Source organism: Phalacrocorax carbo, chromosome 10, assembly GCF_963921805.1.
Source record: "Phalacrocorax carbo chromosome 10, bPhaCar2.1, whole genome shotgun sequence".
Classification (NCBI taxonomy): Eukaryota; Metazoa; Chordata; class Aves; order Suliformes; family Phalacrocoracidae; genus Phalacrocorax; species Phalacrocorax carbo.
The window spans coordinates 2,379,518-2,404,891 of NC_087522.1; the positions used below are offsets into that span (position 1 = coordinate 2,379,518).

At 49.9% G+C, this 25,374-nt stretch overlaps 1 protein-coding gene across 2 annotated transcripts in view; it reads right to left on the bottom strand.

The window, feature by feature from the left end:
- Nucleotides 1-25,374, bottom strand: part of LMF1 (lipase maturation factor 1) — a 210,702-nt gene that overhangs the window by 27,445 nt on the left and 157,883 nt on the right. For both annotated transcript variants that reach the window (XM_064461414.1, XM_064461413.1), the window contains one exon: nt 1,516-1,699. In XM_064461414.1, coding sequence (XP_064317484.1) covers nt 1,516-1,699 — 184 coding nt within the window. The remainder of the gene's footprint in view (nt 1-1,515; nt 1,700-25,374) is intronic.

Sequence of the window (25,374 nt, forward strand, 5' to 3'; positions counted from 1 at the left end):
TTGCTTGGGCACCCTGGCTCAGTGAGGTTTTCTGGAGAACACCACAGAAAAGAAGCAATTTCCTCAAAAAAAAGGATCTACCTCTCCCTCACGGCGACTCAGAGAGTGACATAGCAAAGAGGTGCCCTTTGGCTTCTCCTCCGGAAAGGAAGGTGTAACTTGAGCGTTGTTTGGGACTGGATGAAAAAATACAGTTGGTAGGAAAGCTCTCGGCTCTCACAGCCTCTGAAGCAAAGCTACCGGAGGGGAAAAGCTGTTAAAGATTTCTTCCAGCAAAATATGGAAGATAGGAGACACAGAAAGGTTAATGAGACTGCATTAGCCTTGCTGGAACTAACGCTTCTGGTTAATAACCCGCGTTACTCGGGACTGGAGACAGATGCTCTATCTTGTTGACATTTTTCACTCGTCTGACAGATGTTTAGTATATTTAAAAATGAGCATCTGTGATTGTTGTTGATATTATAGGCAATTTGTTGCTTATATGTGGTTTATAAAAATGCTACAAACACAACTCTACATCTGTTATGCAGCCCCATGAAAAACATCCCAGCGTTGCTTGCGCAGGCGATCTTCTGGAACAGGGCTGCTTGACAACTGCCTTCAGAAGGAAACGTCAGCCACACTGATCCCTTTTGTTCTGTCACAAGACCCCTTGCATTTGTTTTTCCATAGTCTCGGTGTGAACACGAGCTCACCTCCTCCCCGCTTTGGGGATCTCGCTGCCCACCGTGACGGTGCCCTCGCTGCCGGCGGTGGCCACGAGCACCTGCTCCTCTCGCCTTCTCCAAGCAGGACATAGAACAGGGAACGGCCGCTTTGCCAGCAGCCAGGCTTCCTTCCCAGCTAGCGAAAGAGTTGTTGGACCCGCACCGGATCAACAACCAATTTGGGTCTTTCTGGAAGTCTGGCCTCATGTCCCGTTATTTACCCAGAGAAGCAGCGTGCCTGTGCAGCTCCAGCACCCGTGGGCGCGAAGGGCAGGAGGCTCACGGGGCCACGGGGGAGAGAGGACAGCGAGAGCTGCTTCTGCACCCAACTTCTAACATGAAATCCTCACCCCAAACCACACTGGGTGCTTCTTCCTTGACTTTAAATAGTCAAAATAATAATAATAATAATAAAATCACTAGATAAATTGTGCAATTCCACATTGCTTATTTAGGGTTGGCGTCTGACACTCACTGGGTGAGAGCAAGGAGGACTCTCAGGCACGGGGGTGTCAGAGCTGCAGCCGCCCAGACTTGCTGTGGCTGCTGGCCCTGCATGGAGGAGATGCCCCCTAGCAGCAACACCCCCCCCTCCCCACGGCAATGCCCCCCGCCGGCGCTTCCGAACCAGCCACCGGCTTCACGCTCATCCTCTGCCGGCTCCAGGCACCCTCCAACCCACCGAGGAGACCACGCAGGGGCAGAGCCATCTCCCTGCCCACCCACGTCTGCTCCAGAAGGAGGCGACAGCTTTAGAGATAAGCCCACCAAACACACCTCTGTGCAACCGTCGGGAATAACTCACCGCATCGCAGGGGAAGCTGCTCCCCGGCCGCCTCTCTGAGCTGCATCCGTGCCACCCGCTCTTTCACCCCCCCTGGCTTGGAGCTGAAGAGGAAGCCCAGGCTGGCGTCGTCGAAGCAGGCGATGCTGGGCACGATGGTCAGCCAGTTGAGAAAACTCAGGTTTCCACTTATGATCAGAAGCACCTAAAGGGGCAAGAAGGCAGCCGAGGGTGTTGCATCTGCTTAAATGACACCAGAAAAAGCGCGGTGAAGGAAACGCCGGATGGATTTTAGCACCCTAGCACACACTTCGCTGATTTGCCATGATTGCAACAGTGATGGCAAACCTCCCCCCTGGGGGCTACAGCCCCGGCGTCCCCCCAGGGGCTCGCAGCGCGAGCTCTGCCCTCGCTTTCAGCGGGAGGAGGATCAGCCAGGGGATGGTGTGGCTTGGCTTCCATAGCGGGTGACGGCGCAGCTGCTCGGCCCCAGGGGAATCGTCCGCCTCCTGCTTGTGCCGACGTATCCGCGACAGCCATGTTCCCGAAACCCTTCAGGAGGCAATACTGGACCTTCTAATTAAAGAGCAGCATTAAATATAGAAGAGTGAGTTTTTTTAAAAGGCTTTTTTTTTTTCAATTTTAGCTTTTATTGGCCATCTAGGAGAACGTCTTGCATGTGTAAGGCAGAGAAAGCGGAAAAATCTGCAAGCCTTCGGAGGATTCTCCATAAATATTTGTACACATTGGGAAGAGCTTTTGTAGGCACGAGCTATTTTTTGTCTTGCTTTTATAGTGTCTCGAAAAATACGAGGAACCTTCTTGCAGTTGTCCGGCAAGTCCTAAGGAGCATCAGGCGGTTGTGTTCGGGCGCTGCCCGCTTAGCCTTGCTGACGAATCACACCTCCACAGCACACGGCTTCGTTCCGCGGCTGTAGGACGCTGCTTCCTCTCCACGTTCGTACGTCAGCCGCGGGGAAGGTGCAGGTACTCCCCGGCGCAAGGTACGCGCCAACCCCTCACCAGAGCTTTTGGTTAGAGCTGCACATAAACCCGAACGCGCAGAGCAATTTCTGCTTCCTCACAATCACTGATTTAAATTTAGGCTGGAAAAATATACATTAATTAAAGCCCAGCCTATACTTTTTTTTTTTTTGCCTAAGCCAGTATTTTACCTGTTCATAGACCCCCTTGTTTTATTTATACAGTTACATCCCTTCTCCTCCTGTACACTTTCAAGCAAGCCACACCGCCCTGGTCTCCTCTCCCAGAGGACTTCCCTGCCTGCTTACCCCAGCAGCCGTGCCCTCAACCCGAGCAAGGCTCCATCCACCTTTCTGGGTGCTGACAAGGACCGCACGGAGGATACCAGATGGGTCTCACCAGGAATGTACAGCGACGCTAACATTCCTCTTGCTCAGCCAGACCTACCCTTCCCACTGCGTTTTAATGCCGTATTTGTCTTCGCCGCCGGGGTGCCACGTTAGTGCTTGCCAGCCCGCGCACACAAGTGCCCCTACTCGTAAGTGATCTCCAGATACGCAGCCCCCAGCGTCACGCCGATGTGTCTGCTGCCAACCCAGGGAGCATCATCCCGCATGCCGCACAGCCTAATTTCATCCCGTCCGCGCATTAACCTTCGGGAGGCAGGCGCCTGGGCTGCGCTGACACCAGCAAGGATGCTGAGAACTGACAGACTCAAAAATTCATTGCTTCGCTGTCATACACAGCGCCGTTTTTAACCGAAAGCCGCATTTAACTGCTTCGCATTTCACCTGAGACAGGGCTGCTGCCGGCTCAGCCTTGCTGACACCAAGACTTGCACCAGACACAGAACGGACCTCGTGCGCTTGCTCCGGTGCCAGCAAAACGCCGTGTCCGACGAAGCCACCGCCAGGGGTGGCCGTGAAGACGCGTCTGGGCTCCCCCGGGGCTGCCCGGCCATCGCGGCGGCGCCAAAGGAACGCGCCAGGAGCCATTCAGCGCCCTGGCGTAAAACGAGATACGGGAATCCACGCGCACAAGGACAAGAAGAGGAAACCGGCTGATGCCTGTTCGGGACTATTTGAGTTTTGAAGCTGATTTGGATTCTTGTCCCATTGGTCACATTACTTAAGGTTTATCCCTAATTAACTAGCTGCTCCTGAGACACGTGAAAGCAAAAGAGGAGGTAAAAAGGGAAGAAAAGAAAGTAGTCTCACCATCTTATCCATAAAAAGTGAAGGTTATGAAGCTGACTTAATGTATCACACATTGAAAAATAATGCCCTGATATAACAAAGTCATTTATTTTTCAGCCTTCAGACCAGCTAATGAGAACTTCCCCCACCTTCCAGCTGGGTTGAAAGCTGTAGCCTTGATTGGCACCATTATTATTTTATTTAAAGAACACTCCTCCATTCACACAGCTGAACTTTATCCTCCCGTGAACTGTTTGCTCACAATTTTTAGCACGTGTGGCCAAGGAAGACTTTCAGGGCAGCGCAAGACCAAACACGCCAACCCACGACACCCCCAGCAGCCCACTGCAGGCGGAGGAGCTGGAGGGTGGATCGCACTGCTGCCAAATTAACCTCAGCCCCCTCACTGGCCTCCTCCTTTCGGGAACAAGCGACGAAGCTTTCAGAAACCCTGAGGAGATGCAGAAGCTGAAGGACCGACCACAGGCCCAAGAGGCACAGCTGAAGTTCTCCGTCGCTCCTCCAGCCCACGTTGGGCCCCAAGACCACCTCAAGAGAGCCAACTCACGTCAAACACAAGACGACCCTTTGGGAGCTGGAGACCATCACAAACTTACCAGTCCCAGGGCGAAGAACACCTTTGGGGTCTGCCTTCTCCAATATACACAAAAACTCCACGATTAACACCAGAAAGCTACATCCCAAGCGAAGAGGCAATCTTAGTGAACCTTGCAGGCTCTCCTCCTCTGGCGAGGACGACGAAAGCTCAGGCAGGTAGTGGCAGATACCAACCCCGTTGCGTGACGTACCGTGTATCATGGTAGAACTCACTACGGCACAAGACCGTGAAAGAGAGCACGTCTTTGGCTAAATCCTGGGATGTCTAAGGATGCTGCAATAAATTTTCACACGTTCCCTCGAGCTGCCCTTGGCTTTTAGAGAGGTGTCTCTTGGCCTCACTCAGAGAGGTCTCTGACCTCTGCAGGGGCTTGTTTGAGGGCAAGGTCTCCACGGCAGTGCCAACCATACGGCTGGGGACAAAGAAATGAGCCCACTACTTCACAAGCAGCACCCTTAATTTGTTTTCAAAGGCTTTTGGGCGTTACCTGGGGGGTTGTTATTAGGATTTCGTTATACTCATGTAACACGAGGAGGCTCCAGTTGCAACATGGACCTGTTTAGCTTGGACTTGCCAAACCAGATGGTAAGAGGAGAGTTCCTGTCCTGAAAAAAAAACAACCCCTAAATCTAAACATACTGGACAAAGTTAGATCAAAATGAGGATGTACTACAGCTGTGTTACAGGCAGAGAACGGAAGAATTTTGGCACCTAATTCTTATTTCAGCAACGCTCTCTGGGGATATCACCTTGAAGAAACTCACTCAGGATCACATAAGGAGTCTTGCAGCAGAACTTGAAATAGGACCCAAATCTCCCAATTACAAATCCAGTGTCTTAATTACAAGACACCCCACCCCCCACCCCCCCACAAAAAAGAATCCCTGCGTACCCAAACGCTGCTCCCCAGAGCTCCCCTGTGGTTTATCCCGGCGTGCCCCCACCCAGCGTGCCCTCTCCTTCCCCGGAACAGGCTCACCGAGGTGCTGGCTCTCCCGCTCGGAAATACGAGGTGGTCTCCCAAAATACCATTCCACAATGCAAACATCAATAACACATGCACAGTTTTGGTCTGAGGGCTTTCAGCCAGTGTTCTGTTAAAAAGATGGCCGTTTTCTCATTAAAAACGACAACAAATACATGTTAAAAACGCGTCACGTCATGTTTTATACGACTGGCACTGTTTTTTTTTAAATACGGTGATTTGCAAGTTACAGTTTTCAAAAGCCCTGCAGGACTCTTCAGTAACAGAGTGGCATAATCTTAAAAAAATGAGAGATTTGACCAATTACAGTAAGTAACAAGAGTCCTAAGTATTATTTAGTTAAAAAAAATAAGTAATTATTAACCCTGAGCTGGATAATTATCCAGAACGATGAGGAGAAAAGAGTATTTAAATCCCAATTACAAACACACGTTGGGTCCTTGAACGTAACACGTTCTACTCGAGGTTTGGCGCTCCCTCTTTGACCCGAACGTGATTTAGCTCAATGCATATTAATCAGCCCGTATTCATTAACACACTTCTCACTTAGCTACTCCGTGAGGAAACTCTGATCCTCTTCCGATGTGATTTGCCTCGCGCGATTGCAGTAATATTAAGAAAACAGCCCTGCACTTTGCCACTTCTGCCGAGGCTCGTTTTACAGCTTCGCACAGAGCGACTGGGTGGTCCACGGGAGGTTTTCGTTCAGTAGTGATTCACCTCTCTTTATTGCTTGGAAGTCAGAAGTAAGATATCTTATTTCCACCAGCCCTTAAAAATCAGGGGATTCAAGAATAATACAAGTTTGGCGTTTTCTGGTCTGTGGGTGGAATCACGGACCTGACACATTTTTAACTTCAGTTATTCTGGCCGAGCCTCGATGCTCACGCCAGCCGCTGCGACCGCTGCTCGGGCACCGGCAGCGGCTCCAGGCACGGGTTAATGGTGTTCCCTGCCCGAGGGGGGGCTGAGCACCGCGAACCCCTCAGCTTTGCAAAGAGAAACCTCATAGGAACTCCTGCTTCCAAGTCAATTAACAGGAAAACAGATAATTTTTCAAACGCGCTGACGGGCGGCTGTCCTGGCAAACGGTTTCGTGGTTGTTTTTTGCACAAGGTGTTTGTTATTTGATCCATGTGTCCGGCCAGCGTTAAGGGTGAAGCTTTGTCAAGGGTGAAGCTTTGTCAAGGGTGAAGCTTTGTCAACTGAGCAACCGGTGGCTTCTGCAGCGCTGGTCCTGCGAGCGCAGCATTCCCCGGGGTTAGCGGATCCTTTGCGATTCAAACTAGTATTTGCCTTGGCAGGCAGCGCACATTTACCTAAATCCTTCCTTTTCTGCATGAAACCTCCTAAGCCTCCGTGTCCTGCTCTTCCTGCCCTGGCAAAGCGGAGCCGCGCTGGTTCCTGGCGGGAAGTTTAATTTAACACGTGTTTCTCAGGGCAGAGATCTCTGATCACCCTGTGCTCGCCTCCTGGCCCGGGAACCGAAGCGGGTACACGCCTGACGCCGGTGCTGGTGATTCGGGGTAAACCGCCGAACTTCCCACGGTCTTATTTCACCCACGTGCAAAGCAGGACCTCCTCCGCACCCGCGTTTGGGGGCAGAGACACCAAACCCCTCCAGGAGCTGGTGCTGCTGGTCTGGCAGCGCACGGAGAGCATCGCCGCTCCTTCCCATCGGCTGCGTGAAGAAGAAGAGTTTGTGGCACAAAGCTCGCGGCGATTTCAGCCTTGGCACCACGCCAGGCTTGGCCCTTCTGGGCTCCTACCACGACCCCGACCCAGCCGTAGCTCCGTATCCCCACCCTCCGGACCTCTGCCGCGGCGGATGGGCTGCGCCCTCCCTCCCTTGGTCTTGATTTGTGTTTACTGAGTGTCTTTTCTCTTGCTGGACAATATTTAAATGCACAATTATAACAAACAGATGGTATCAACCCCTGTGGTGATTTTTAAAAATTTTTTATTAAAGCACAGTATTAATCATGGTAATTGGGTAGGAACTTTAAGGTTATAAAACTACAGCATGTCTAATGAGCGAGCTCCTTATAGGAGGAACTGAGGTTTTTAATCTAATAATGTCAGTTTTATGGATTATGACTGGAGTTTTATGAAGTGTGATATGAAATACTGTGGATTCATGGCTCTCGCTGGATTAATTTGGAAAAGTAGTTTTCCTGGTTCTAGGCCCAAAAACAATTATTCCTTACATTTCTGTCCCCTGCACTGTTACCAAACCCCTCTGTCAGAAAATGGGCACCTACACCCATAACTTTTTTACAGGTTAGACTTCTTTGTTTGACTGGGTTTTATTTTTTTTAAATCACAGATTGTTATAAACATACAGTAGGTAGGAGAAGCTCATATTCTGTGTAGCAGACTCTATATTTGTCCAGAAGCAACAACAACGGGCTGTAAACTCTTTAAGCGCAGTCGAGGGCTGGCTGGAGCTCGCAGGCTCCGTCCGAGCGCGGGGACACGGTCGCCACGCAGCACTGGAGCTTTCTGATATTAAGCCATTGGCACAGAAGAGCCAATACTGGGGCGCCCGGAAGAACTATAATTTATTTAAAGAGAAAAACATAGGAGGAGAGGGCTGGAAGAGACCTCAGGAAGCCGTCCAGCCCTTCCTGCTGCCCCAAGGTAGGGCCGTCTCTACCTGCACCGTAGTGTGTTTGTCTAAACTCATCCTAGGAGCCTTGTTGCGTGATGGAGCCAGGTCCCCGGCCTCCGGGGCTACCTGCTCCGCTGCGGCACTATCTTTACATTATTCCTTATATCTGTCCTGACCCCTCCTTGACAATATTTAATCCCATGACCCCTTCTCTGCTCACTGCTTCCCAGAGAACATCAAAGACGTTCTCTTCCATCTGCAACAGCCGTTCATATAGGTGAAATCTGCCCTTTGCCCTCTGCCTCTTCCCTCCCAGTAACGTTCTCATTTGGATTAAGTGGCCCTAGTTGGTCCAACCCTGCCCTGCGAATCCAGTCTCTAGATCTCTGCTTATTCTCACCGCCCTCCGTATTTCCTCCAGCTGGGACACATCTTTCCCGAAGGGAATGCCCAATACTGAGCCACAGCTTTTAGGATTTTAGGAAAGATTTATATACTCGGAGCACAAAGAATTTATGTATTCCTGTAGGATGTCTGCCCCTTCTGCAACAGTGCGGCCCCGTCGACTCCATCGCATTGCCAAGATTATTCCGAATACTCATCATGTGCGTCAATACCCTCTACCTGAGTGTGGGCTGCTGCTATTACACATCATCAATGAAAACCCTGAATATCCCTAGATAGGCGCCGGCGAAGCCCCCTTGATAAATCCTCCCCTCTGACAGTGAGCCATTCATAACTGCTGAACAGTCTTTCCAGCCCGTTTCGTCCACCGGACGGTATTTCCCGCTTCTTACAGACCCCATTTTCTTGGGTTGTTTATGAGATTTTATGTGAACCAGTTTCAAAAGCCTCAGTAAAAGCATACATTGTTTATCCTCTATTCACACGCCTTGTTTTGCCAATGAAGGAAAGACGACTGCTTTTACATGGTCTGCGCTTGGCAAAACCACGACATCTGTAGTTACCCGTCTTGTTTTTTGGAGGTGTTTAGAAATGGTCTGTTCAATCTTTTCCCAGTATTTTTCCAGCAGTGCCTCTGTAATGTCCTGGCTCTTCCTTTTCTTCTCTTTTTAGAGGACAGGTACTTTATTAGCTCTTCTCCGTTCTTTCATTACTGCACCTATGTTCTACGAATTCTCAAAGATAATCACTAATGCTGACAGGATTTCAACAACCAGCTCTTTAACAGCCCTAGGACAGATTTCCTTAGGCTCAGATGATTTGAAAAGACCTAACTTAGCTAAGTACTCTCCAGCTCTCCCCTGCTTGCGGCTGAGGTCATCCTGCTTTTCACTGGTCTTAATTACACCAGCAGCCACTTGAGATATGACTTTTTAGTGATGACTGTTACAAAAAAGGTACTGATCATCTCAAGATAAAGCACAGACCAAATTTATCAATTAAAAAAAAAAAACAGGATGTAGAAAAAACAAAAGTAAACCTCCTTCCTTGCACACAAAATAAACAACCGCTTACTCACTCTTTGCTAGTGAAAGCTGGAGAGGAAAGGGCCCAGCTCATCTGTGCGCTGTCAGAACTGCAGTACCTGGGTCCCACGTGGATCTTCTCATCGCAAGACCCCCAGGGCCACACGCGATCAGCTCAGCCGATGGGGACAGCAAAGACCCCCTCCTCCTGACGGACCTGCTGCTGGATCTCCAGAACTTAAGAACGCTCCTCAACGGACTTTGCACGTCACCAAGGGAAGAGGAAATCAGTCCTTTAAGCTGGGTTTTACAGATCCCTACGAAGGAGCAGACGTGGGGCGGTGCCCAAGAACACATGTGCCATGCTCCATGGAGCTACCCGGGAAAGCGGCGGCATCCGGCACCGGCAGGACCAGCTGGTCGCCATCCCCTTCCACCCCGCGCGCGCCGACAGCGCGACTCCGCAGCCGCGCCGGGCTAACGGCACGGGTCCCACCTGAGAGAAACGCCTGCGCCAGACTTACCTCCCACGGTTGAGCAACGGCACTACGGGCTGCTCGGCTCCCCGTGGGAACCAGAGAGAAGTGGGAGTTTGGAAATGACCCAACAAGGCCATGCCTTTGAGCAGAAGGGGACAAATCCCGGTGGTACGGGTGACACCGAGGGAAAGGGAGGTTTGCCACCACCCACCTCAGTCTGTTTGCCCAGTCCCCCGGCATCACGCCTCGCTCCTCTGCCGGCTTGCTCTCTTTCTGGCTTTCCTGCGGGCAGCCGGCAGCCGGGCTGGGTGGAAGACGGGCAGGGGTACGCCGGTGCCGCTGGAATTGAAAGCACAAGTGCTACCGGCTGCGCTGGGGCCGCTTCATGGCCCACAGTCGCTGTGCCATCTGTGCCTGGGATGGATCTTTAAAAAGAAAATACCAGCGTTCCCCGAACGGGCGTACATTGCGTTGGTTTTGGTTAAGCGGTTAACTCCGCTCTCCTGAAACCTGCGGCCCCGCCGCCAAAGGATCTCCTACTCTTAGGACAAGCTGAAACTCGTAACATCAAAAGTTGCTCCTTCCTGTAAGAGATAGGAAGGACAAGCCTCAAAAGCCAAATTTCATTTTAATGTGCCTCCAGTTACTTGCGTACCGTGAAAACATAGCCTCCCACAAAGAAAAACAGGCTATCGTTCCCCCATCTGGTTTCAGTTTGAAAAATACTTATATATGTAGTTTTTCCCAAAAGTTATTGTAGGCACGGGCAAAAAATTCCCATTAAATGACAACAGCAAAAACACTTAATTTTCCCCTATTATTAATTTAATCTCTTGTTAACTTCTTGGTTCAATATTTGCATGAGGATTTAATCTCTGCTTTGCAGAGCTATTTGGTGCAGAAAAACACATAGGAAAAGAATTACCTCTGTCCACTTGCTCTGTTTTAGACGGTGGATAAAACGGTTTTGTGAATCCCACAGAAATTCGGAAAGTTATTGGAAGGAGCAAAGTCAGTTGTGCCGGTAAAATGAGAAGGAAGAACGCGGCTTGACTTCGGTTGGCTTTTGGACGCGCAGTCGATGAGGTGACCTCGACTTAATTCACGTTACAAAACGCAGCCCACGAAAGCAAACTCCCTTTCTCCATCCCTCACCTGATCTCAGGACAGCGGATGCTCCTCTGAGACCTCAGCCCTGCGTTTCCAGGAGGGGGGAAGCGCCTCCCCAGCCCACTGGGAATATTGTGGAGTCAGGAAATAGCCCAAGTTTGGGATCCAAAACATGATTTCATAGGCGAAGGCTGAGCATTTCCTTCCCACAAGATGATAGGAGAGAACCCACATATTATCACCACGTTTAATACAGAAATAAGGAAACAATAAAGCTCGCGATGCCCCTTGCACGGCTGCACACACACGCTGTGCACCTCTAGTGCGCCGGGGGTCGCTTGGACACGACTGAAGATGCACAACTGATTCATTGGGAGCCAGAGGAATGAGCTAGAATTCAAAGCACTTTATAATTCACACGCTATATACAGATTTTCCTCTGGCTGAGTAGCTATGGCTGGGGGCTTGAACAACTGTGTGGAAAAAGACCCATATTTACCCCTAAAAAGCAGAGGTTGGCATTTAAAATATTGATAAATACTTGTATACTTAAGAGATTCCCCTAAACTTATAAATGTAAAATGGAAATATTGAGGGATAAAGTAACTATTGAAGGATAAAATAACTACCGACGCACAAACGCAATCGCTCAGCAATCTTAACTAAAATTTGTCCTTGAGCTGGGTGAGATTCTGACACATTACAAATTGCACCGCGAGGCTTTTGCAATCCCCGGACTAAGCACCTGGTCTAAAGTTACAAGCAGAACCGTGCTAAAGCAATAGGGAACCAAACCCTTTCCATTCCTGTTACATACCCGACATTTGTTCTTGATCTAAATGCGAAGCAATATAAACGTCTCGCTCCATACTCATTTTTAATTTGCAGCTATATGAGCCACCTACTGCAGTGCCCACAGACTAAGGGATTCGACTGCGGAGCATTGCTATGGCTAAGCACAACTTCCAGATTTCAATGGAAAAAACTTTAAAGAGAAGCAAGAGAGTGAAAGTGCAGTGATTACGGTTTTCTATATATATCTCTCACGCTTCAGCACTCCACCTGACCCCCAGTTCGGCCGGACGGCGGCTCAGTGCAGGTTTCCCCTCCTGAAACACCAGGACTGGGGTTGGGATGCTGGGATGAGAGACACATCCAGTGCCCAAAGGGCTAAACTCAGTTTCCTTTTATTTATCACGTTGACGAAGATGTTGCAGTAAGTATTCCTATTCCAAGAAATTTCTTACATCGAACTCAATTAGCAAAGTATTGTGTGCGAATTTAGGATCGGTTGCTCGCTTTGGGTCGGGAACACAACCGGGCTCCTCCTGTCCTGCTCCTGCAGAGCCAAGATACGTCTCCAGATTACTGACTTTGACACATTTATTCCGCTCTGAAGCTTTGTTACATAAAATACCTCTTGGTGTTGCTCGACCTGTTGATTCTTTCGCTAGAGGCTACAGAGTTCCACATCAACGTATTACAGGCTAAGTAACTGCTGAAGGACTGTTTATGTAAGTGTTGAACCAGTATAAAATGAAAGAATAACTTTACAGAAGGAAGGAATTCTTTGCTACTCTGCTCTGAATTATCAACATGTTTCCATGCCTGATGGTAAAGTTACTTCCGAAAGGGAGAAGCTGCCACAAAGACACTTCATGGCAAAAACCTTTCAACACCTCTTTTTTTTTTTACTAAAGTCCAAAAGAGCATCTTCATGGACCAGCAAATCTCAGCAAGCTTTTCAGGAGCATCCTACGTCAGAGGACCCATTTCAGATTATTTCTTCCCAATTTTACTCCAGTTTGCTCCAAAAAGTTGACTGTAGTAGCAGACCTCCTAGGTTAGGATGCTGTTTAAGGGGAGGAAGGCAAGCCCAGTTACGACCAAGTCCTCTAAGCTTGGGACAGAGAGTTTCTCCGTGGAGAACATGTCAGCAGATAAAAGAGGGTGGCAAAAGGGCAAGGGAGACCCTCTCTACAGACCCTCGGCTTTTGAGCTTGATCAGGGATAACTCAGAAACAATCCTATGTGCCAACCCAAACCAGCCCTGCAGGCAGGTAATACGCGGAGGCACCAACTCACAACACTAACCATTAGCAGAAGACTTGGCAGGTCACCACCAAAACTACTGTCGCTGTCAGGAGGAGGTGGGGCAGGAAGAGGCAGAGCTACCGGAGCAAACTACCCTGTCGGTCTGTACCAGCATGAGATCAGGATCTGGCCCCGATTCAGTCCCGAGAAAACCGTATTAGCATGTAATTATGGGGCCTTGTGTGGACTTTGAAACAGGACGTAAAACCGAGTTCCTGATTACTCATGGTCATAAAAGAGACCATGGAATTTTCTACGAAGCCGGGTAGAAGCAGGATGCAGAAGATCTCAACCCAAACTCCGAGTCAGGTTGTTACAAGCAGGGCACCGCAGCCCTTCCCGGCATCCCCGCGGGAGCCTGCGGCCCCGGCAGCCGCTCCCCCCCGGCGCCCAGCCGAGGAGCGGTGACACCCCGCCGCCGGCACGGAGCTCCCAACGCGCTGTTTGCAAAATGCTTTGGGATCCATCCACAGGACAAGAGCGCTGTGGAAAACCAGAGCGTTGCTCCTCCAGAGCACGCCTGGGTTTCTTCACTCGGCGCGAGAGCAGCGCTCGTTCCCATTAGCTCATTTCATCAATAAAGTCAAACAGCACATTAAAAAATTTCTACATCTATTAACGGTCCAAGCATTTCACTAACCAGCTCCATCTCGCTCATTAAAAATACTTTTATAGCAAATGTAGAGTTCAAGTCCAGCAGAGGTGCTTTGCTTCAGTGGTATCTCCAGACGGGTTATGTTGGAAAGAGCCCCACACCACACGCTCCGGAGGGGTGTCGGGCTCTGCCCTCCATTTGCTTCCTCCATGGGGAGAGCAGGTTGGAAAGGATTTTTTTCCAATCCTAATCTGTGTATTTATCAAAATATAACATGGGCCACACCCAGCTCTGAGCACCTTCCCCAGGAACCCTGTTCCCATCCAGGATGCTTGAAGACCATCATTCTGGTTTGTGGGACACCATCAAATCATAGAATCATCGAACGGTTTCGGTTGAAGGGACCTTTAGAGCCCATCCAGCCCAACCCCCCTGCAGTGAGCAGGGACATCTTCAGCCAGATCAGGTCGCTCAGAGCCCCGTCCAGCCTGACCTGGGATGTTTCCAGGGTCGGGGCATCGACCACCTCTCGGGGCAACCTGGGCCAGGGTTTCACCACCCTCAGTGTAAAAAATATTTTCCTTATATCCAGTCTAAATCCACCCTCCTTCAGTTTCAAACCATCACCCCTTGTCCTGTCACAACAGGCCTTGCTAAAGAGGTCGCCCCCACCCTTCCTACAGCCCCCCTTTAAGCACTGGGAGGCCGCAGTAAGGTCTCCCTGCAGCCTTCTCTACTGCCACTTCTCTACTTCCACTGCTACCAGTGGAGACAGTCAGACACAAGGTAAGGCAGATCAAGGGCAGATAAGCTAAAAGCAGTGACCTGACTGTAAAAAAATGATAAATTGATTTTCTTTTTTCGTTAGCACGGCAGTAAAGCCTTGGAGTGCAACTGCAGCGGTGTTTAATGGCGAGCTGCTGCCTGTTTTGGTTAACAACCAGCAGCTGGTTTGTAATATCAAAACCAAGTTTCTTACTGAAAAGCGATTGAGGAACGCACCCGTGAAGAATTGCTTCACAGCTTCCTTTCAAGCCGGTTTCAAATTTGAGCTAGACACCTAGTAAATAGCACTACAGCTTTAAAAAAATAATCCTAAATATAACCATGTCTTTTGGACGGCGGTAGTGGGACTGGGCAATACTTGCCTAGTCAAGCTGTTCTGGGAGCATTTTGCTGCAGGTTTTTATTTTTCCTCTCTGCTGAGGTCTGCTACATACTCGGATATTAAGACATCATAAGAAAAATTCCAACATGGCAATTAATCATTAACTGTCATAGTTTTCCATAAGGTGCAAATTTAAGGTTATAAAACTGTCAAAAACCTAAATAGTTACACGGGCCGCTTGTGCTGTTGGCTGGATGCGCTTCTGGAAGCGGATGCAGACAAATACCTGCGGTGCTGTGGGCTGCAGCGCCTCGGGAGCAGCCGGGGCGTCGCACACCCGCGGCCGAGGCCGTCCCCGCGGGGAACCGAGAGGTGGTTGTGGCACGGCCTCCAGCCGGTGGGTCGTCCCTGCGAAACCACCCAGGGTGGCTGTTATTCATAACGCAAGGTTTGGTAGAAGCCCGCTGGACACGCTGTCCACAGCCTGTGAGTTACGCCGAAGATGCCTCTGGTGAGTCACGGAGCACGTGGCTCATCTTCTAGTGGATGGGAAACACGGAGGGAATGTCAGACAGATGAGTCAAGATGATGCGAGGATGTGGGAAGCCCTCAACAGAGGAAATACTGCCTTTATGTTGATAGATTACGCATCTTCTTGAATGAGAGGACCTTAGGTCCATATTCACAGGATCACAGAATCCCAGGCTGGAAGGGACCTCAGGGATCATCTAGTCCAACCTTTCTGGGAAGAGCCCAGCCTAGACAAGACGGCCCAGCACCCTGTCCAGCCGACTCTTGAAGGTGCCCAACGTGGCCGAGCCAACCCCTTCCCTGGGGAGATTATTCCTGTGGTGACTGTCCTCAGTGTGAAAAATTTCCCTCCTGTGTCCAATCGGAATCTCCCCAAGAGCAATTTGTGTTTTTTCCCCCTTGTCCTCAACATGGGACTCCTTGTGAAAAGGGAGTCTCCATCTTCTTTGTAGCCACCCCTTAAGTACTGGTACACGGTGATGAGCTCCCCTCTGAGCCTCCTTTTCTCAAGGCTGAACAAACCCAGCTCTCCCAGCCTGTCCTCGTATGGCAGCTTCCCAGTCCTCTGATCATCTTGGTGGCCCTTCTCTGGACCCCTTCCAGCCTGACCACATCCTTTTTGTATTCATAGAATCACAGAATGGTTTGGGTGAAGGGACCTTTAGAGGCCATCCAGTCCGACCCCCTGCAATGAGCAGGGACATCTTCAGCCAGATCAGGTCGCTCAGAGCCCCGTCCAGCCTCACCTTGAACGTTTCCAGGGATGGGGCATCGACCACCTCTCCGGGCAACCCGTTCCAGGACTTCACCACCCTCATTGTACAAAATTTTTTCCTTATATCCAGCCTAAATCCTCCTTTAGTTTAAAACCATCACCCCTTGTCCTGTCACAACAGGCCTTGCTGAAGAGGTTGTCCCCATCCTTCTCATAGTCCCTCTTTAAGTACTGGGAGGCCGCATTGAGGTCTCCCCAGGACACCTTATCCCATAGACCTTATTCCTAAGGAATATGGAATATGGGGCAAAGGAAAGTCACTCCCACATGGTGGTGCTTTGAATTCATTCAAAAAACAGACAAAAAACCAGGTCATTTACTCAAGTGGCAAAGTTACGGCCCCTTAGCTTAGCAGTAGCAGGGACGAAGGACGCCTCACTAGGCACCCCTAGCACCATGGTCTTGCCCAAAAGTTACACAGATTTCAGGCACGGCAGGTTTCTGGGGACAGAGACCAGCGTACAGCTCCACCACGGGGCCTTTCCCACCAGCTTCAACAGGACCGAGACACGGCAAGGGCAGACGAGCCGCTTGACTCACGAGCTGCTCCACCCACCATTTCATTTGCCGTTCCTGCTGCACAGCAAGCATTATCTCCTAATATTAACACACAGGAGAAGTATTCAGCAAAAGCATTTTTCACCCCGGTAGAAATAATCCTTGCCTGAGGTCTATCCTGTTTTAATTGCAATCTGGAATAGGCTGTCAATAGGCATAAATCAATAACTTGCTCACCACTTACGTGGCAAAGCACAGAACTCCGCTGTAATAAACGCTAGACGATTATTGAATTATCAGTAATAAAGCAGAACAGGATTAAGACTAAAAAGTGAAAGCTCTTTTTCCAGAATACCCTCTTCTCTACTAATTAGGCCATTCTTCACTGAGAGACGTGTGGGTTCAAAATTCCCTCTGCAAGAAATGATGTGAATTAAGCCCTGCTCTCTCAAATCCTGGATCAGTCTGAAGTCACATGGAACTGTTTATATTCCTTGACTGAAGGAATGCTGAAATACTTCTGGCAAAAATACTTCAATTCCCTTTCCACATACAGTCATTGCAGGCTCCTTTGAAATCCACTGTTCCTACAATATTTAGACATATTTAACAATTGCCAAAACAAGAGCAAACCCCGTTAGAGAAAGAGGATGCATTGGGAAAAAAAAAATCTATTCTGATAGCAAACATTTTGCCTAGTATCTGCCCGGGTCTTGGCAAAATTTGGATTAAATTGGTATTAAAGACAGAGGATGGAGAAAACAATGGTCTTTGGAATAAATTTAGACGGGCAGACTGAGTACCTCAAATCTCAGACAGCCCTGGCACGGGGAAACGGGATCTGTGTTACGAATCCCTTTCAAAACAATTCAAATCCAAGGTTTTGGTTCGACCAGTTGCGGAGAGAGAGCAGCCAGCTACACAAGCTGGATCGGGACTCCGCTCCCCAAATTCACTGGCGTTTCGATCCCAACGCAGATTCAAACTCATCTTTTCCTTTTAAAGTTAAAAGGAAAGGACACGACCACATCCGCAGGCATAAGGAAAACGCAAGGGGATGTCACATCTGATCAGCTTGACACCACGGTGGAAAACATTGGTGGCTTCTCTGATTTATATCTTTCTGCAGCTACTTTCTCTGCCTCATTAAAGCACATAATTTCAGTAACTCTAAGCTCTTAGCAACATCTGCAGTAAAATATTTAACTTGGGTTGGCTACTCAGTGTCACTGAAAGCCAAGGCTGGGCGTATTTCAAAATCCAGGATGACCTGGATTTTTCCACCGAACCAACCTCTCGCAGCACGTTCGGAGCTAATACACGTCCGGGCGCGGACCTGAGCTGTCGGCCGCGGGCTTCTGCAAGCTCAGGAGAAATAGAAAACAGTTGTGGCGTGAAAACACGCCGAGAAAAAATAATCCGGTGCCTTATTTGGGGCTGGTTACCATTTGATTTTAATAAAGCAAGCCTGCAAAAGCCTCAGGGATAAGAAATGAAGTACTGAATGTAAAAGTTTTAGTAGAAATGCTACGTTTAATAAACAGAAAAGAGGAGAAACCTGAGGAAAGTGCAGAACAGTTACCGTGCCTTAGCGTCTCCGTCGGCGAAGAGCCTTTGCAGCAGGCACCAAAGCACCGGCTGCTCCCTGCCGCGCTTCCCCTCCGCCGCTCCCTCCACTGTGTTAGAAAAGGACTTGAAAATTGTGACACAAACATGACGAAACCAGCCAGGTCGCTGAGACATTCCACCGCGTATTTAATACAGAACGCCCAACGGTGGGCATGAAGCCTTTGTTAGATTTTTCCAAGTCCAAAAGAATAAGAAAAAAGGTTAAAAAAGGCATTTTACCTACATCCCCGATGGTAGCTTAGGGAGCCCCGAGCTGCCAGTGGTGGGGCCTTAAGTAAACAGCAAACAAAATGTACATTGGGCAAACCCAAGAGCTGCTTAAGGAAACACAAAACGTGGTCAAGAACACATTTTTAGGCTTCCCTCTGCAGCATCTCCCCTTCAGCGTTGGGGCGCCTTGCTTGTAATTTAGGTTACAATGGGAACGAGGTGTAAATTATGAAATGAGCAGAAAAGGAGAACTCTTTGCCTCCCCGCCCCGAGCAGCTCCTTCTACGTGGGACCAAATCACCCCCGAGGACGGCTGGTGGGACGGAGCCAGGGAAGGACACGCAGAACCCAGGAGGACCAGGATGCTCCGCGTTGCTCCAGCCTCGCTGGGGGGGGCTTTTATTTTATCCGCGCATTCGTGTGCGCATTTATTTGCCACAGAAAACTGAACTAAACCTCCGGTACAGGAACTGATTGCATCCGTTTAGCACTAGATAGCAACGCAAGCATTTAAAAGAAGCTAAAGCCCTGCATTTAAGCTTGCAGAGGAAGACAGAGAAGATGAGGTGCCCTGAAGAATAAACTTTGCACGATGTATCCATCAGGTAGCCGCCTGCACACGTGGCGTGCTACGCTTTCAAAAGCTGCCTAAGGAGCCTGTCTCCTGCAGGGAGCTTTGAAGATCTCAACCATAAAGAGGTTAGTGCAGTGGGTATTTCCTGGCAGTCCTGTACTGCTTTTCCCAGCCCAGATTTGGCCTGTGTCAGACGGGATCACGTGAAATGTAGATCCCGGAGGATGCTGGAGAGGAAGCAGAAAATGCCACCCACTTTCAAGGTCACAGCTGCAAGGAGATCCCTGCTCATGCTGCTGCACTGATCGCTTACATATGAGATGAACCTTGGAAGAGGAATGAAAATATATGTCTATCAGAATATTCCAGGAAGAGCTGTCACCAGACAGCCTTGCTGCTGGCCGAGTAACGCTGCAACGAGCCCCTGCGTTGACAAGAACCTAATGGCAGCTGCGCTGTTATCAAGAAGAGATGCGCGCTTGGAAAAAAGCTGAACGGGGCTTGAGGTTTTCCAGCTCAAAATAATCTCTAGCTGAGGATGAAATACAGCTGCCTGTCCGTGAGCATGTTCCTACACTCCAAAGCGAGCGCGTGACTCATCCAACAAAGCCCAAGCGCATCAACATCAGCCGTGGGGCTGCTTTTAGGAGGTTACTCATTATTCACCAGCAAATTAGATTTGTCAACAGAGAGAGCAAAAATTGAGAATTGCCTGGTTCTGTGATTCAAAGAGCCTCATCTAGCAAGGTGGAGTAATGAGCCAGGTGACAGCTCGTGTGACGTTAAGCCAGACGAGGGGGAACAAGACACGGAGCAGACGAGCCCAGAACTCGCTTGGCACCGGCCGGTGCTGCTGCAGCGGCCTTTGAAACGGCAGCAAGCAGAAGGAGCAGGGATCTGAATGCTCCCAGGCTGCTGCCTGCCAGCACGGAGCTGGGAAAAGATGCAGGGAGCCGGGAAAAGATGCAGAAAGCTTTGCTGGTCCAGTTTTTCTGCACCATCAACATGGTGGTTAGTGCTCGGGCAACGCAGCTGCATGCGAACGGCCGGTGCCAGGTCGGAGCAGCACGGGACGGCGAGAGGGAGCAAAGGCACTTTGTGAGCCGAGAGCGGGGCAGCGGCGCCGCACACGTGTGCCGGAGGGGTCCGGCATGGAGAGAACCTGGTCCGCGCTCCTGGAAGGTCCTGGCTTGGGTGGGCATCTACATTCTGGACCTTCACGCTATAGATTTCAGTCTGACATTGTTTTGGGTAGTTTTAGTATGGCTTTGTAGCTTAATTTCTTCTGACAGTGAGAAGGAACCCTTAAGGTTTCTGTAAACCAGCATGTTTACAAGTGAGTGCCAAACAGAGAGCCGGGTCCAACGCGGCCTGCGAGCAGCCAGCCCCACCGCTGCAAAATTACACGATAGAGCACAGGACGTGCCACAAGGCATTAATCTCCCAACGCACAATTTTAGCCTTGAAATCTCTGCGTGACAGATACATGAGCAGCTCAGACATGACTGAGGGAAGTTTAACGAAGCAGCAAATTACAGCTCTGCCCAGGATTTTCCACCCGAGATACCACATAGGTATTTCCCAGTACTCGCTCATCGGCAATTGTGGTCAGAGCAGCTCCTTTCTGGCGTCTTGCGGTGGCACCACTGCTGTCATGGTGCTGGTGGTCATGGGTCCCTGGGCCACACCAGGGCACTGTCACCAGGAAACAGATGAGCGGTGCCAGCCCAACACGACGAAAGGTATTTGCATGGACCTCGCGAGCTCCAAAGGAGCCCTTTGGTACCTGCTCGGAGGTGTCCTGTGGGTGCGAAGACCCTCAGGGTTCCCTGCTTTCACCTCGCCCTGGACAAGGAACGGTCTGTGAGCTCACGAGCGTTCACGATAAAATCACGAACGTCTGGGACTTCTTTAATGCTTTACCTTCGGGATCTCCACGTGCTTTCCAAACTCAGGAGAGGACAGATGGCAAGACAGAGGCAAGAGGAGCAGCCGCGCAACGCAGCACCTACGGATGGAGGAGCAGGGAGCAGAGCCCACCTGAGACACACCTCTGCCCAGCCGCTTCTCTGCGGCGACCTCAGCTTTGGAAGCCAATTAAGCCGTGGCTTAAGGAACATCAGATCCATTCCTGTCCTGATCCATTCACAGAAGTCCCTCTGCATCCCCAAACACAATTAGTTTCCCCAATTTATTGATATTTGCAATAAAAGTACAGATTATTTTGGCTGTCCTGGACGGGATGAAGGCTTGCACTCAGACACTGCGCCAGAACTGCAAGGGAGGAAAAGCACCACGAAGAGAGAAGCAGCAGAACCACCACGTACATCCCTGAAGCATCCTCCGACCTGGGCATCTCCGCCGGAGCACGGCCAAGAGCACCGACTGCCCAAGCAGCCCAGGAAAACCACCGCAAGGACTCTTATCACGGTAGTGGATGTGTGTGGAGTGTTTCATTTGGCACTCTTCGGAGCTCTCATCATCCTTTCCTTTATGATTAATATTAAACAAGTCATATTCCTTATGGAATTTCCTAACTGTGTCTGTTTATATTTTTCTCTACATCATAGTTAATATTTTAAGATCGTCTCTCTCTCTTTTTTTTCTCTTTTATTTCACATTCATATGTTTTTCCTCATTTTATAAATTAGGTTTCTTGTTTAGTAGTCATGACAACATCTGACTGTGGTGGTTACACCACAGCCTGGGGCTTTTTTTTATTCTCCCTTTTCTCCCCCCAAGCTGTCTTAGCAAAAAATAACCTTTAAATAAATAGAAGCACAAAATGAAAGGGGCAAGTTCGGTACTGACTCCTCCTCCTTTCCCTCCAATGACCCACTTCAACAAGACTTCCCAGCATGGTGGGTGAGGACTCATTTGGCTTTAATCCTGCAAAGTCTTATCCACTTAGTTAACTTCAATGGGAATACTCAGAGCACATCAAGTGAAACACATATGTAAGTCTTTAAAACCTCGAGGCCTATGCCTGAAAGGCAGAAAGCGAAACGCTGGAGTTGCATTTTCCTTCTGGGCATTGATTTTTGCACGGCAGCAAAAGGGTCGCGGCGCTACGGGGGTGAGCACAGAGACGTGCCCCTCCCGGGGGCGAGGATGGGGCCATTTCCATGAGATGCTGTAGCTCAGCGTTACCTTCTGAGCGGGAGCCACAGGGACACCGTCGGAGCGGCGACGGCAGCTCCGGCACAGCCACCTGACGGCTTTTGCGTCCCTCTCTTGCTCCGGACTCTCAACAAATCCCAGCGGCTGGAGGCAGCGGGACCCGCGTGCTTCCACCTCTGCACTCTGCGCTTCGGTTAGCTGGCCGCGGTGATTAAAGCCTGCCTGTTTGTCAGGGCAACCTGGAGATCAGGCAAAGAAATTTCAAAGCAAAGGGGCATCATACCAACAAACGCATTTTTGTGACCTAGGGAATAGCTTTTTTTTTTTTTAACGAACATTATCTTTCCATCTTTTAGGATGTTGGTAACTGGTAGCTTAGAAGGAATTTAGGCTTTTGAAAAAATAGGAGTATATTTTATTTAGACTTCTCCCATGAGAAGCCCAGTAAATGGCGATGGGTTACAGATCTGTGTTTACCCATGGCAAGAGATAACTAAAATTCCATGGTGTATTTTACATACTGAACATAAAATACCAATTACATAGACGGCCAGCCACACTGAAAGCAACGCTGAACCAAGAGGAGGCAACGAGGAAGGGAAAAGGCCGGGAATTTAACAAAGGCAGATGAACCTTTAATACGGCAGAACCTCTGGGAGCCCTGAGACACTGAGTCCAGATGTTCGGAGGTCGATGTAACCTGACTCCAAGAAGGAAGAGGATGTATTTCTTAAAATTCCCTGTTGTGCTTTAATTTACTGCAGTCTTGCGGAGGACGCATGTGGTGATCACAGGTGGAGTTTCAGATTGACCATAAACATGAAGTTGGGGCAAAAGACTGGAGCCGTTTTGGGTTTGGCTGCCAAGAAGGTTGAGGTACAGATTTCCATGAAAACGTCTCCCTCCCCTTCCCCTACGCTCCAGTAATCGGTGACGGGGGCCAGAGCTAAAACCCTCCAGCAGATACTGCAGGCACCAACAACCCTTCTACTGATGGCAACCAGCAGCAGAAGCAGGCAACGGCCTGAATGGAGGCTCTCCGGCTGATGACCGCGTCTCCTCTGGGTGGAGAAGGGGAAGGGGGAAGGAACACAGGATGGGTGGCAATATTTTGAAGCTCCGTTTCTTATCTGCGGTCACATTTCTTCTAAACAGCCTCAGGAAACCGATCTCTGTACTTCTTTAGGACCCCACTGTCTGCCCCTGAACACTTTGCGGGGAGGAAAGAAAAATATTGGCCCCGTAGTGTCTCTGGCACCATCCCATCTGCCCACTGAATCACAGAGACGGAGCCGATTTGGATGCATTGGGTTTCAGAGTGCCCCCTCCCCCGGATCCTGACCCTTTTACCTTGGCTTCGCTCCCTCTGAGGTTTCTGGCCCGCAGAAATGATCAGTGTTTGATTAGGAGAACTGGCAGATTTGCCGCTGTTGCTACAGAGGGATTTGTGTGGGGATTAGAACTGGTTTTCAAGGGTTGGCTGTGGAATAAATGACATTATTGATGCAATAAAAGCAATCCCTGCCCCTTTCCCATTCTCCACTCCTGCCATATTAATTCCCAACCTCGAGCCAAACAAACAATGCAGTACGATTTGTTTTTCCAGATGAAATTTTTAGATTTACGTTGACTATGCTCTGAGTTTTCTACTGGCCCTGTACTTCTGCATCTCACCACAGCACCTAGCAGCAGGGGCTGGCAGGTGCTCTGAAGCAGACCATGATGTCATGGTTGACTGGTGGATGAGAAATGGTTGTCCTTCCTTTTCTCCCAACCTGTTTCATGCTACAGGAATGCAGAGTTCAGCAAACCTCCCTTTCCCTAACCTCTTACTTTGCTCAGGAAGAATGACCTGAGCTTTCATAACTTAATCTTGTCCAAAATCCAGTGTCTCCTCAAGGAGGGAAGATGGAGCCGAAGGAGAGAGAGGAAAACTCTGCCCTTGAATGTTACCCAGCCTCAGGACTCCTGGCAAGGGCAGCGCAGAGCCAGGCATCCAGGCAAGTCCTAGCAAAAGGCGTTGGAACTTGGTTAAAAACGGTTCCCGCAGAGGAACTGGGTAAGGTCAGGATGAAAAGAAATTCATCAATCTCTTGTTACCAGAAAAGAGATGAGCTTCACAAAGAAACATCCAGTGATCTGTTGCCTGCCAGGCACTACGAAACACTTCAGGCATTGGAAAACCCAGGCGGATAAGGACTGCTGCGCTTCTGCGGCCCCGGAGGATGCAGAGGTGAGTCTCCGAGTATATGGGCGAGGGGGCACTTCCATTTCTGCGACTCACGACCCAAAACGGGAGCAGACGAACAGGAAATGCACCGCTATGAAACACTGCGGGGGGAGCGTTTCGCAAAGACCATTCGGTGCGGGAGGTTTTGGTTCCTCATTCGACCCGCCCGTTTCCATGGCTCCGCAGGCTGCGAAGGCTATGGCCTGCCACCAGCGCAGCGGGCTCGGGCGCTCCTCCGGCTCTCAGAGCAGACCTGGGGCGTTCACACCTTTCAAGGAGGAAAAAGACGACTCTGCTACGTCCCGGGGAGAAAGGCTGACGGAGCACACGCGGCTGCGAATGCGGCTTCGCACCCGCCTTGAGCTGACGGAGCCAAGCTGGCCAGAACAGCTACAGTTTGGGCTGTTGGCACCAACTCAACACAAAACATTACCCAAATGCTACAGAAACCACCCAAGATGACACGGGAGCGTTCCAGAAGCAAGAGGGGCAGCCAGGCAGCAACCCGCCATGGCGGGGAGATGGGCTCCTCCGAAATACCCGGCCCTCTCATCCTCTCTGCTCGCTTGCGAGGTGCAAGAAATCAATCCACGCGCCCTACCAACCCCGACCGCCGCGCCACACAGGCCATAATCTGGTGCGAAACATTCCCAAGCTCCTCTAAGGATTTACTGTTTATTTTGCGAGCTTTTCTGCTAGGCTTCCTCCGGGCTCCCATGGCGCCGCCTCGCAAACATGATTTGTGCAACGGGGAGAGACCCGTGCTACGCACACGTAGATGCTTCCTCTAACACCAGCGTGCGTTCAGCACGATGCGTTTCAGAGAAGGGAACCAGCTTTTCAAGCTTTTAGAGGGTTCGGATCCTTGGATCTTTATTAGCTGAATGAATCAGCTGCGTGGCTACCAGAAAGCCGCTGGGATTTCCTCTTTCATCTCTCCTCTCATCAGCACAAGTCACGAGAAGTGCCAATGTGATGAGTAGGGAACGTTGTTTTAGGTACTTGCTTTCTCAGCCTTTGCAAAGCTGCCACTGATCTAGGGTTTCTCGGTGCTTGCAAGTTTTTCTAATTAAAGTAGGGTGTAAATTTAAAGTGCCATATC